Source organism: Oncorhynchus masou, unplaced genomic scaffold (genome assembly GCF_036934945.1).
Source record: "Oncorhynchus masou masou isolate Uvic2021 unplaced genomic scaffold, UVic_Omas_1.1 unplaced_scaffold_6332, whole genome shotgun sequence".
NCBI lineage: Eukaryota > Metazoa > Chordata > Actinopteri > Salmoniformes > Salmonidae > Oncorhynchus > Oncorhynchus masou.
Genome location: NW_027012762.1, coordinates 5,071 through 18,324, shown reverse-complemented (window position 1 = coordinate 18,324; position 13,254 = coordinate 5,071). Strand labels below are relative to the sequence as shown.

Below are 13,254 nucleotides of genomic sequence, written 5' to 3'. Positions count from 1 at the left end.
GGTTGAATTGACACTGTGCCCAGTGGGTTGAATTGACACTGTGCCTAGTGGGTTGAATTGACACTGTGCCCAGTGGGTTGAATTGACACTGTGCCTAGTGGGTTGAATTGACACTGTGTCCTAGTGAGTTGAATTGACACTGTGACTAGTGGGTTGAATTGACACTGTGCCTAGTGGGTTGAATTGACACTGTGCCTAGTGGGTTGAATTGACACTGTGCCTAGTGGGTTGAATTGACACTGTGCCCAGTGGGTTGAATTGACACTGTGCCCAGTGAGTTGAATTGACACTGTGCCTAGTGGGTTGAATTGACACTGTGCCTAGTGGGTTGAATTGACACTGTGCCTAGTGGGTTGAATTGACACTGTGCCCAGTGAGTTGAATTGACACTGTGCCTAGTGGGTTGAATTGACACTGTGCCTAGTGGGTTGAATTGACACTGTGCCTAGTGGGTTGAATTGACACTGTGCCTAGTGGGTTGAATTGACACTGTGCCCAGTGAGTTGAATTGACACTGTGCCCAGTGGGTTGAATTGACACTGTGCCTAGTGGGTTGAATTGACACTGTGCCTAGTGGGTTGAATTGACACTGAGCCAAGTGGGTTGAATTGACACTGTGCCTAGTGGGTTGAATTGACACTGTGCCTAGTGAGTTGAATTGACACTGTGCCTAGTGGGTTGAATTGACACTGTGCCTAGTGGGTTGAATTGACACTGTGCCCAGTGGGTTGAATTGACACTGTGCCTAGTGGGTTGAATTGACACTGTGCCTAGTGGGTTGAATTGACACTGTGCCTAGTGGGTTGAATTGACACTGTGCCTAGTGGGTTGAATTGACACTGTGCCTAGTGGGTTGAATTGACACTGTGCCTAGTGGGTTGAATTGACACTGTGCCTAGTGGGTTGAATTGACACTGTGCCTAGTGGGTTGAATTGACACTGTGCCTAGTGGGTTGAATTGACACTGTGCCCAGTGGGTTGAATTGACACTGTGCCCAGTGAGTTGAATTGACACTGTGCCTAGTGGGTTGAATTGACACTGTGCCCAGTGAGTTGAATTGACACTGTGCCCAGTGAGTTGAATTGACACTGTGCCTAGTGGGTTGAATTGACACTGTGCCCAGTGAGTTGAATTGACACTGTGCCTAGTGAGTTGAATTGACACTGTGTCCAGTGGGTTGAATTGACACTGTGCCTAGTGGGTTGAATTGACACTGTGCCCAGTGAGTTGAATTGACACTGTGCCTAGTGGGTTGAATTGACACTGTGCCTAGTGGGTTGAATTGACACTGTGCCTAGTGAGTTGAATTGACACTGTGCCTAGTGTGTTGAATTGACACTGTGCCTAGTGGGTTGAATTGACACTGTGACCAGTGGGTTGAATTGACACTGTGCCCAGTGGGTTGAATTGACACTGTGCCTAGTGGGTTGAATTGACACTGTGCCCAGTGAGTTCCTTATAAACAAACCCAGGTTGAAAGAAACTATTGCATAATAGCACAAAAGCATATGCTGTAAATAATGAAATATTCCATGTTTTCCACCATAAAATAAAAAACATATTTACAAAGATGTTTTGATTAAACATCACATTTTCTACAAAGTTTAAATTAGTTGATTCACAGTACAGTTTCTACAAAGTTTGAATAAGTCAACACACAAACAAACAAACAAACAAACTCAATAATACAGACGCCAACAGATGCTTCAGGAAGTCAGGAAGTAACAATATAAATACACACATCGTCACAGGAGTATAACCTTACAAAATAACAAGGGAAGAAGAATTGAGCGAGGCGGCATGGAGGACCAAGTCACGTGCTATTGGATAAAGACAACCTCCATAATCTCCAGATGAACAACGTTCCACATGCATACAGTAGTCTAGGCAACTGACAGCCAAGACAGCCTGGACATAAAAGTCTGACAATAGTCTGTGCACTATGACCCTCAGTCTGTCATGGCCATGGGCTCGGTGCCGTGGGCTCGGGGGCCGTGGGGGGCCGTGGGCTCGGTGCCGTGGGCTCGGTCCTGCGGGCTCGGTGCCGCGGGCTCAGTGCCGTGGGCTCAGTACTTGAACTATACCTGCATCTACTGCTTAATTAAAGGTCTCCATATTAAATAATTTCTGGGTAACAATTAAGTTCTCTGGTTTATTTTAATTAGCAAAGAGCAATTTCTCAATAAATGATTTTTGCTAGGACTCTCCGGGAGTGTTCTGAGTGGGGAGTGGAAATCTAAAAACTGGCTGTAATTGGCAGAGAGGTTTGTAACTTTCTTTCTTATTGGCCAATTAACTAATGTACGGTCTGTTGATGTCACCAGGCAGGCCAAAACGACATCCCATCAAAACAGGCTGAAATGTCAGGGAGTCTTTTCAAACAGCAATTACACTGTCGTCATTTTCACAATTTCACAGTATTATTCCAAGCTTATAGTGTGGAAATATATATATATAAAACACAGGAACATCATGTTTTTGACTCACTGGGCCTTTAAGTGCTGACTGCACATCTAGAATATTCACCCCTACAATCTGGTCGACTACACCAGTACCTTTAAGTTAAAATCATTACCTAAAATGAGTACCAGCACCTTTATCTTGCCACTTGAAGTGCTGCATGCCACGGACCCGACAGTTCCATTTAGGTTTCATCGAGGGGGAATGGGTCGGACCACTGGGAGGGGTCCAGGAAGACAGAACATGTCCCGCTGTAGATCCAGAGCCTTGGTAGGAAACACTCCACCTTCCAGCTGTTAGAAGCTCTGTTGTACACCTCCACCTCCACCCCGTAGTCCCCCTCCATGCCCTTCCAGTGACCCCCGTCGCAAAGAGCTGACTGTTCAACGCCACCAGATCTCCGTTCTCATGGAGCATGTGCAGCAGCTGGACCTGGGGGAATAACCAGGAGGAGAGGATGAATCAGTCCATCCTTACATCCATAACTCTAACTCTAACCCCTAGCCCTAACCCTAACCTAACGCTAACGCTAACTCTAATCCTAATGCTAACTATAAACCCTAACCCCTAGCCCTAACCCTAACCTAACGCTAACGCTAACTCTAACCACTAGCCCTAACTCCTAACCTAACGCCTAACGCTAACTCTAATCCTTTAATCCTAACCCCTAATGCTAACTATAAACTCTAACCCCTAACCCTAACCCTACCACTAACGCTAAATCTAACCCCTAACCTTAACCCTAACCTAACGCTAACGCTAACTCTAATCCCTAACCCTAACCCCTAATGCTAACTATAAACCCTAACCCTAACCCCTAACCCTAACCCCTAACCCTAACCCTACCCTAACGCTAAATCTAACCCCTAACCTTAACCCTACCCTAACGCTAACTCTAACTCCCTAACCCTAACTCTAACCCCTAACCCTACCTTACTCTAACCCCTAACCCTAAAGCTAACTCTAACCCCTAACCCTACCCTAACTCTAACCCCCTAACCCTAACCCTACCCTAACGCTGAACGCTAACCCTAACCCTAACCCTAACCCTAACCCTACCCTAACGCTAACTCTAACCTCTAACCCTACCCAAACGCTAACTCTAACCCCTAAAATTAACCCTACCCAAACGCTAACTCTAACCCCTAACCCTAACGCTAACCCCTAACCCTACCCTAACTCTAACCCCTAACCTTAACTCTAACCCCTAACCTAACTCTAACCCCTAACCCTAACCCTACCCTAACGCGAACGCTAACTCTAACCCTAACGCTAACCCCTAACGCTAACCCTAACCCCTAACACTAACTCTAACCCAAACTCTACCCTAACCCTAACCCTACCCTAACGCTAACGCTAACTCAAACCCCTAACCCTAACCCTAACCTAATGCTAATGCTAACTCTAACCCCTAACCCTAACCCCTAAAACTAACTCTAAACCCTAACTCTAACCCGTAACCCTAACTCTAACCCCTAACCCTCCATAACCCTAACTCTAACCCTAACCCTAACTCTAACCCCTAACCCTCCATAACCCTAACTCTAACCCCTAACCCTAACTCTAACCCCTAACCCTCCATAACCCTAACTCTAACCAATAACCCTAACTCTAACCCCTAACCCTCCATAACCCTAACTCTGACCCCTAACCCTAGCTCTAACCCCTAACCCTAACTCTAACCCCTAACCCACCATAACCCTAACACAAACCCCTAACCCTAACTCTAACCCCTAACCCTAACTCTAACCCCCTAACCCTTCCATAACCCTAACTCTAACCCCTAACCCTCCATAACCCTAACTCTAACGCTAACCCTAACCCCTAACTCTAACCCCTAACCCTAACCCCTAACTCTAACCCCTAACCCTAACTCTAACCCCTAACGCTAACTCTAACCCCTCACCCTAACTCAAACCCCTAACCCCAAACCCATAAGCCTAACTCTAACCACTAATGCTAATTATAAACCTTAACCCTAACCCCTAACCCCTAACCCTAACGCTAACTCTAACCCCTAACCCTAACGCGAACTCTAACCCCTAACCCTACCCTAACTCTAACCCCTAACTCTAACCCCACCATAACGCAAACGCTAACTCTAACCCTAACCCCTAAGACCTAACCCTAACCCCTAACCCTAACCCTAACCCTAACCCCTAACACTAACTCTAACCCAAACTCTACCCTAACCCCTAACCCCTGACCATAACCCTACCCTAACTCTAACCCCTAACCCTACCCTACCCTACCCTAACACTAACGCTAACTCTAACCCCTAACCCTAACCCCTCACACTAACTCTAAACCCTAACTCTAAACCCTAACTCTAACCCCTAACCCTAACTCTAACCCCTAACCCTCCATAACCCTAACTCTAACCCCTAACCCTAACTCTAACCCCTAACCCTAACTCTAACCCCTAACCTCCATAACCCTAACTCTACTCCTACTCTAACCCTAACCCTCCTAACCCTAACCTAACCCTAACCCTAACCTAACCTAACCCTAACCCCTAACTCTAACCTAACCCTAACGCTAACCCTAACCCCTAATGCTAACTATAAACCCTAACCCTAACCCCTAACCCTACCCTAACTCTAACCCCTGACCCTAACCCCACCATAACGCAAACGCTAACTCTAACCCTAACCCCTAACCCCTAAACCCTAACCCCTAACCCTAACCCTTAACGCTAACCCTAAACCCTAACACTAACTCTAACCCAAACTCTACCCTAACCCCTAAACCCTAACCCTACCCTAACGCTAACGCTAACTCTAACCCCTAACCCTAACCCTAACCTAATGCTAATGTTAACTCTAACCCCTAACCCTAACCCCTCACACTAACTCTAAACCCTAACTCTAAACCCTAACTCTAACCCCTAACCCTAACTCCAACCCCTAACCCTCCATAACCCTAACTCTAACCCCTAACCCTAACTCTAACCCCTAACCCACCATAACCCTAACTCTAACCCTAACCCTCCATAACCTAACTCTAACGCTAACCTTAACCCTAACTCTAACCCCTAACCTAACCCCTAACTCTAACCCTAACCTAACTCTAACCCTAACCCTCCATAACCCTAACTCTAACCAATAACCCTAACTCTAACCCCTAACCCTCCATAACCCTAACTCTAACCCCTAACCCTAACTCTAACCCCTAACCCTAACCCCTAACTCTAACCCTAACCCTAACTCTAACCCCTAACGCAAACTCTAACCCCTAACGCTAACTCTAACCCATCACCCTAACTCTAACCCCTAAACCCTAACTCAAACCCCTAACCCTCCATAACCCTAACCCCTAACCCCAAACCCATAAGCCTAACTCTAACCCCTAACCCTAACGCTAACCCTAACCCCTAATGCTAACTATAAACCCTAACCCTAACCCTAACCCCTAACCCTACCCTAACTCTAACCCCACCCTAACTCTAACCCCTGACCCTAACCCCACCATAACGCAAACGCTAACTCTAACCCTAACCCCTAACCCCTAACCCCTAAACCCTAACCCTAACCCTAACCCCTAACCCTAACCCCTAACGCTAACCCTAAACCCTAACACTAACTCTAACCCAAACTCTACCCTAACCCCTAACCCCTGACCATAACCCTACCCTACCTCTAACCCCTAACCCTACCCTAACGCTAACGCTAACTCTAACCCCTAACCCTAACCCTAACCTAATGCTAATGTTAACTCTAACCCCTAACCCTAACCCCTCACACTAACTCTAAACCCTAACTCTAAACCCTAACTCTAACCCCTAACCCTAACTCTAACCCCTAACCCTCCATAACCCTAACTCTAACCCCTAACCCTAACTCTAACCCCTAACCCCTAACCCCTAACCCCTCCATAACCCTAACTCTAACCCCTAACCCTAACTCTAACCCCTAACCCACCATAACCCTAACTCTAACCCCTAACCCTCCATAACCCTAACTCTAACGCTAACCCTAACCCCTAACTCTAACCCCTAACCCTAACCCCTAACTCTAACCCCTAACCCTAACTCTAACCCCTAACCCTAACGCTAACTCTAAACCCTAACTCTAACCCCTAACCCTAACTCCAACCCCTAACACCTAACTCTAACCTCTAACGCTAACTCTAACCCCTAACCCTAACCCTAACTATAACCCCTAACCCCTAACTCTAACTCTAACCCCTAACCCTCCATAACCCTAACCCCTAACCCCTAACCCCTAACCCATAACCCTAACGCTAACCCCTAACCCTAACGCTAACCCTAACCCCTAACACTAACTCTAACCCAAACTCTACCCTAACCCCTAACCCCTGACCATAACCCTACCCTAACTCTAACCCCTAACCCTACCCTACCCTACCCTAACACTAACGCTAACTCTAACCCCTAACCCTAACCCCTCACACTAACTCTAAACCCTAACTCTAAACCCTAACTCTAACCCCTAACCCTAACTCTAACCCCTAACCCTCCATAACCCTAACTCTAACCCCTAACCCTAACTCTAACCCTAACCTAACTCTAACCCCTAACCCTCCATAACCCTAACTCTAACCCCTAACCCTAACTCTAATCCCTAACCCTCCATAACCCTAACTCTAACCCCTAACCCTAACTCTAACCCCTAACCCTAACCCCTAACTCTAACCCCTAACCCCTAACCCTAACGCTAACCCTAACCCCTAATGCTAACTATAAACCCTAACCCTAACCCCTAACCCTACCCTAACTCTAACCCCTAACCCTACCCTAACTCTAACCCCTGACCCTAACCCCACCATAACGCAAACGCTAACTCTAACCCCTAACCCCTAACCCCTAACCCCTAACCCTAACCCCTAACCCTAACCCCTAACGCTAACCCTAACCCCTAACACTAACTCTAACCCAAACTCTACCCTAACCCCTAAGCCCTGACCATAACCCTAAACCTACCCTACCCTAACTCTAACCCCTAACCCTACCCTAACGCTAATGCTAACTCTAACCCCTAACCCTAACTCTAACCCCTAACCCTAACTCTAAACCCTAACTCTAACCCCTAATTCTAACCCCTAACCCTAACCCCTAATGCCAACTCTAAACCCTAACCCACCTTCTGCCACATGTTAGCCAGTGGGTCGTAGCAGTAAACCTTCTTGGTGTTGTCAGCGATCAGGTAGATGAGCCCCTCCACTGAGACACAGCGAGGAGAGGACAGGTACTTGGGGATGAAGGGAGAGCAGATGATACTCCACCCATCTTGGGGACAGAGAGGCACAACGGGGCAAAGATATGAGATAGGATCTGCTCGAGAATCTGAGAAGTGTTGTAACCTAACTCGCTTTTCCTTTAATTCTTACTAAAATTTTTTTTATTTTTTTTATTTGTAATAATGAACAAAGGTAGAGATATGAATCTGAACAACACATGCTACATCTGAGTGGTAGGCGACATGTTTCATTACGCTGACAAGAGATTCGAAACGGATCTGAAAAGGATAATGTTTTGACCACCATTTACTGCAACATTTCTAAAGTGATAATCAATTATTGGGGAATCATGAATCGGGGATCACTTCCCTTTCAAAAAAACCCCACTGGTTACGGCTCCATGTTGTGAGCATATTAACCTACGTGATGCTCCACGCCATTCCTACCTACCTATAACGGGATTGTAGCACTGCAGAGTCAAGGCGTTGTACTTAACAGCACAGGAGCCTATCACGTACAGTTTACCATGGCAGGCAGTCGCTGTGAAGTTGGTGACGTATTTCACTGCAGGGCATGTCCGGGCCCAGGTGTCATTGTATGGGTCATAGTGCTCAATGTCTACAAAGTCCATTGTGGTGCCTGTGGATAGAGAGAACACTGGTGGTAACTGACCCGACCAATGTTGAGAATAAAAAACGTTGACTTATTATGACAAAGCATATCTATCACTGTAGATCAGGCAGGCTCCAGTCCCAGGTCCATTGCAGGTCCATCTCAGGTCGTCCATAGGTCCGCTTAATAATATAATAATAATAATACAACGGGGGTCTAGTTCCTATAGGTCTATTATTATAGGTCTATTATAGGTCTATTATAGGTCTATTATAGGTCTAGTTATAGGTCTATTATAGTTCTAGTTCCTATAGGTCTATTATAGGTCTATTATAGGTCTATTATAGGTCTATTATAGGTCTATTATAGGTCTATTATAGGTCTAGTTCCTATAGGTCTATTATAGGTCTATTATAGGTCTATTATAGGTCTAGTTCCTATAGGTCTATTATAGGTCTAGTTCCTATAGGTCTATTATAGGTCTATTATAGGTCTAGTTCGTATAGGTCTATTATAGGTCTATTATAGGTCTAGTTCCTATAGGTCTATTATAGGTCTAGTTCCTATAGGTCTATTATAGGTCTATTATAGGTCTATTATAGGTCTAGTTCGTATAGGTCTATTATAGTTCTAGTTCCTATAGGTCTATTATAGGTCTAGTTCCTATAGGTCTATTATAGGTCTATTATAGGTCTAGTTCCTATAGGTCTATTATATGTCTATTATAGGTCTATTATAGGTCTAGTTCCTATAGGTCTATTATAGGTCTAGTTCCTATAGGTCTATTATATGTCTATTATATGTCTATTATAGGTCTATTATAGGTCTAGTTCCTATAGGTCTATTATAGGTCTAGTTCATATAGGTCTACTATAGTTCTAGTTCCTATAGGTCTATTATAGTTCTAGTTCCTATAGGTCTATTATAGGTCTAGTTCCTATAGGTCTATTATAGGTCTATTAAAGGTCTAGTTCCTATAGGTCTATTATAGGTCTATTATAGGTCTAGTTCTTATAGGTCTATTATCTATATTATAGGTCTATTAGTTCCTATAGGTCTATTATAGGTCTAGTTCTATAGGTCTATTATAGGTCTATTATAGGTCTATTATAGGTCTAGTTATAGGTCTATAATAGTTCTAGTTCCTATAGGTCTATTATAGGTCTAGTTCCTATAGGTCTATTATAGGTCTATTAAAGGTCTAGTTCCTATAGGTCTATTATATAGGTCTAGTTCTTATAGGTCTATTATTTAGTCTAGTTCTTTATAGGTCTATTATAGGTCTATTATAGGTCTATTATAGGTCTATTATAGGTCTAGTTCCTATAGGTCTATTATAGGTCTAGTTCCTATAGGTCTATTATATGTCTATTATAGGTCTATTATAGGTCTAGTTCCTATAGGTCTATTATAGGTCTAGTTCGTATAGGTATATTATAGGTCTATTATAGGTTATTATAGGTCTATTATAGGTCTATTATAGGTCTATTATAGTCTATTCCTATAGGTCTATTATAGGTTCCTATAGGTTCCTTATAGGTCTAGTTAAAGGTCTAGTTCTATTCCTATAGGTCTATTATAGGTCTAGTTCCTATAGGTCTATTATAGGTCTATTATAGGTTCTAGTATAGGTCTATTATAGGTCTAGTTCCTATAGGTCTATTATAGGTCTAGTTCCTATAGGTCTATTATAGGTCTATAATAGTTCTAGGTCTATTATAGGTCTAGTTCCTATAGGTCTATATAGGTCTAGTTCCTTATAGGTCTATTATAGGTCTATTATAGGTCTATTATAGGTATAGGTCTAGTTCCTATAGGTCTATTATAGGTCTAGTTCCTTTATAGGTCTATTATAGGTCTATTATAGGTCTAGTTATAGGTCTATTAATAGTTCTAGGTTCCTATAGGTCTATTATAGGTCTAGTTCCTATAGGTCTATTATAGTCTATTATAGGTCTAGTATAGGTCTATTATAGGTCTATTATAGGTCTAGTTCTTATAGGTCTATTATAGGTCTATTATAGGTCTTTATAGGTCTAGTTATAGGTCTATTCCCATATGGTCTATTCCTATAGGTCTATTATAGGTCTATTATAGGTCTAGTTCCTATAGGTCTATTATAGGTCTATTATAGGTCTATTATAGGTCTAGTTCCTATAGGTCTATTATAGGTCTAGTTCATATAGGTCTACTATATTTCTAGTTCCTATAGGTCTATTATAGGTCTAGTTCCTATAGGTCTATTATTGGTCTATTATAGGTCTATTATAGGTCTAGTTCCTATAGGTCTATTATAGGTCTAGTTCCTATAGGTCTATTATAGGTCTATTATAGGTCTATTATTGGTCTATTATAGGTCTATTATAGGTCTAGTTCCTATAGGTCTATTATAGGTCTAGTTGCTATAGGTCTATTATAGGTCTAGTTCCTATAGGTCTATTATAGGTCTATTATAGTTCCTATAGGTCTAGTTCCATAGGTCTATTATATGTCTATAGGTCTATTATAGGTCTATTATAGGTCTAGGTTATTATAGGTCTATTATAGGTCTAGTTCCTATAGGTCTATTATAGGTCTAGTTCCTATAGGTCTATTATAGGTCTATTATAGGTCTAGGTATATTATAGGTCTATTATAGGTCTATTATAGGTCTATTATAGGTCTATTATAGGTCTATTATAGGTCTATTATAGGTCTAGTTCCTATCCAGAGTCTTGGTGATTATAGTCTATTATAGGGATCTATATTATAGGTCTATTATAGGTCTATTATATTATAGGTCTATTATAGGTCTAGTTCCTATAGGTCTATTATAGGTCTATTATAGGTCTATTATAGGTCTATTATAGGTCTATTATAGGTCTATTATAGGTCTAGTTCCTATAGGTCTATTATAGGTCTAGTTCCTATAGGTCTATTATAGGTCTATTATAGGTCGATATTAGGTCGATTATATGTCTAGTTCTTATAGGTCTATTATAGGTCTATTACAGGTCTATTATAGGTCTATTATAGGTCTATCATAGGTCTATCATAGGTCTATAATAGGTCTAGTTCTTATAGGTCTATTATAGGTCTAGTTCCTATAGGTCTAGTTCCTATAGGTCTATTATAGGTCTATTATAGGTCTAGTTCCTATAGGTCTATTATAGGTCTATTATAGGTATATTATAGGTCTAGTTCCTATAGGTCTATAATAGGTCTAGTTCCTATAGGTCTATTATAGGTCTATTATAGGTCTATTATAGGTCTAGTTCTTATAGGTCTATTACAGGTCTATTAGAGGTCTATTATAGGTCTATTATAGGTCTAGTTCCTATAGGTCTATTATAGGTCTAGTTCCTAAAGGTCTAATATAGGTCTATTATAGGTCTAGTTCCTATAGGTCTATTATAGGTCGATATTAGGTCTATTATATGTCTAGTTCTTATAGGTCTATTATAGGTCTATTACAGGTCTATTATAGGTATATTATAGGTCTAGTTCTTATAGGTCTATAGGTCTATAATAGGTCTAGTTCCTATAGGTCTATTATAGGTCTATTATATGTCTGTTATAGGTCTATTATAGGTCTAGTTCCTATAGGTCTATAATAGGTCTAGTTCCTATAGGTCTATTATAGGTCTATTATAGGTTATAGGTCTAGTTCCTATAGGTCTAGTTCCTATAGGTCTATTATAGGTCTAGTTCCTATAGGTCTATTATAGGTCTATTATAGGTCTATTATAGGTCTATCATAGGTATATTATAGGTATATTATAGGTCTATTATAGGTCTAGTTCTTATAGGTCTATTATAGGTATATTATAGGTCTAGTTCCTATAGGTCTATAATAGGTCTAGTTCCTATAGGTCTATTATAGGTCTATTATATGTCTATAGGTCTATTATAGGTCTATTATAGGTCTATTATAGGTCTAGTTCCTATAGGGTCTATTATAGGTCTAGTTCATATAGGTCTACTATAGGTCTAGTATAGGTCTATTATAGGTCTATTCATAGGTCTATTATAGGTCTAGTTCCTATAGGTCTATTATAGGTATATTATAGGTCTAGTTCCTATAGGTCTATTATAGGTCTATTATAGGTCTAGTTCCTATAGGTCTATTATAGGTCTATTACATGTCTATTCCTATATGTCTATTATAGGTCTATTATAGGTCTAGTTCCTAGGTCTATTATATAGGTCTAGTTGCTATAGGTCTATTATAGGTCTAGTTCCTATAGGTCTATTATAGGTCTAGTTCTTATAGGTCTATTATAGGTCTATTATAGGTCTATTATAGGTCTAGTTCGTATAGGTCTATTATAGGTCTAGTTCCTATAGGTCTATTATAGGTCTAGTTCCTATAGGTCTATTATAGGTCTATTAAAGGTCTATTATAGGTCTATTATAGGGTCTATTATAGGTCTAGGTATATTTATAGGTCTATTATAGGTCTAGTTCTTATAGGTCTATTATAGGTCTAGTTCCTATAGGTCTATTATAGGTCTATTATAGGTCTATTATAGGTCTAAGTATATGTCTATAGGTCTATAATAGGTCTAGTTCCTATAGGTCTATTATAGGTCTAGTTCCTATAGGTCTATTATAGGTCTATTAAAGGTCTAGTTCCTATAGGTCTATTATAGGTCTATTATAGGTCTATTATAGGTCTATCATAGGTCTATTATAGGTATATTATAGGTCTATTATAGGTATATTATAGGTCTAGTTCCTATAGGTCTATTATAGGTCTATTATAGGTCTATTATAGGTCTATTATAGGTCTATTATAGGTCTAGTTCCTATAGGTCTATTATAGGTCTAGTTCTTATAGGTCTATTATAGGTCTATTATAGGTCTATTATAGGTCTAGTTGCTATAGGTCTATTATAGGTCTACTTCCTATAGGTCTATTATAGGTCTAGTTCTTATAGGTCTATTATAGGTCTATTATAGGTCTATTATAGGTCTAGTTCCTATAGGTCTATTATAGGTCT

General features: G+C 41.1%; 1 protein-coding gene across 1 annotated transcript; it reads right to left on the bottom strand.

Moving 5' to 3' along the window:
- Positions 1 to 25: 25 nt before the first annotated feature.
- Positions 26 to 8,388, bottom strand: LOC135536562 (kelch-like protein 30). Its single transcript, XM_064962861.1, is given in 4 exon segments — positions 26 to 2,827; positions 2,830 to 2,893; positions 7,564 to 7,709; positions 8,111 to 8,388. Coding segments are annotated over 4 exon segments (573 nt in total). The 5' UTR covers positions 8,292 to 8,388; the 3' UTR covers positions 26 to 2,645.
- Positions 8,389 to 13,254: the final 4,866 nt, after the last annotated feature.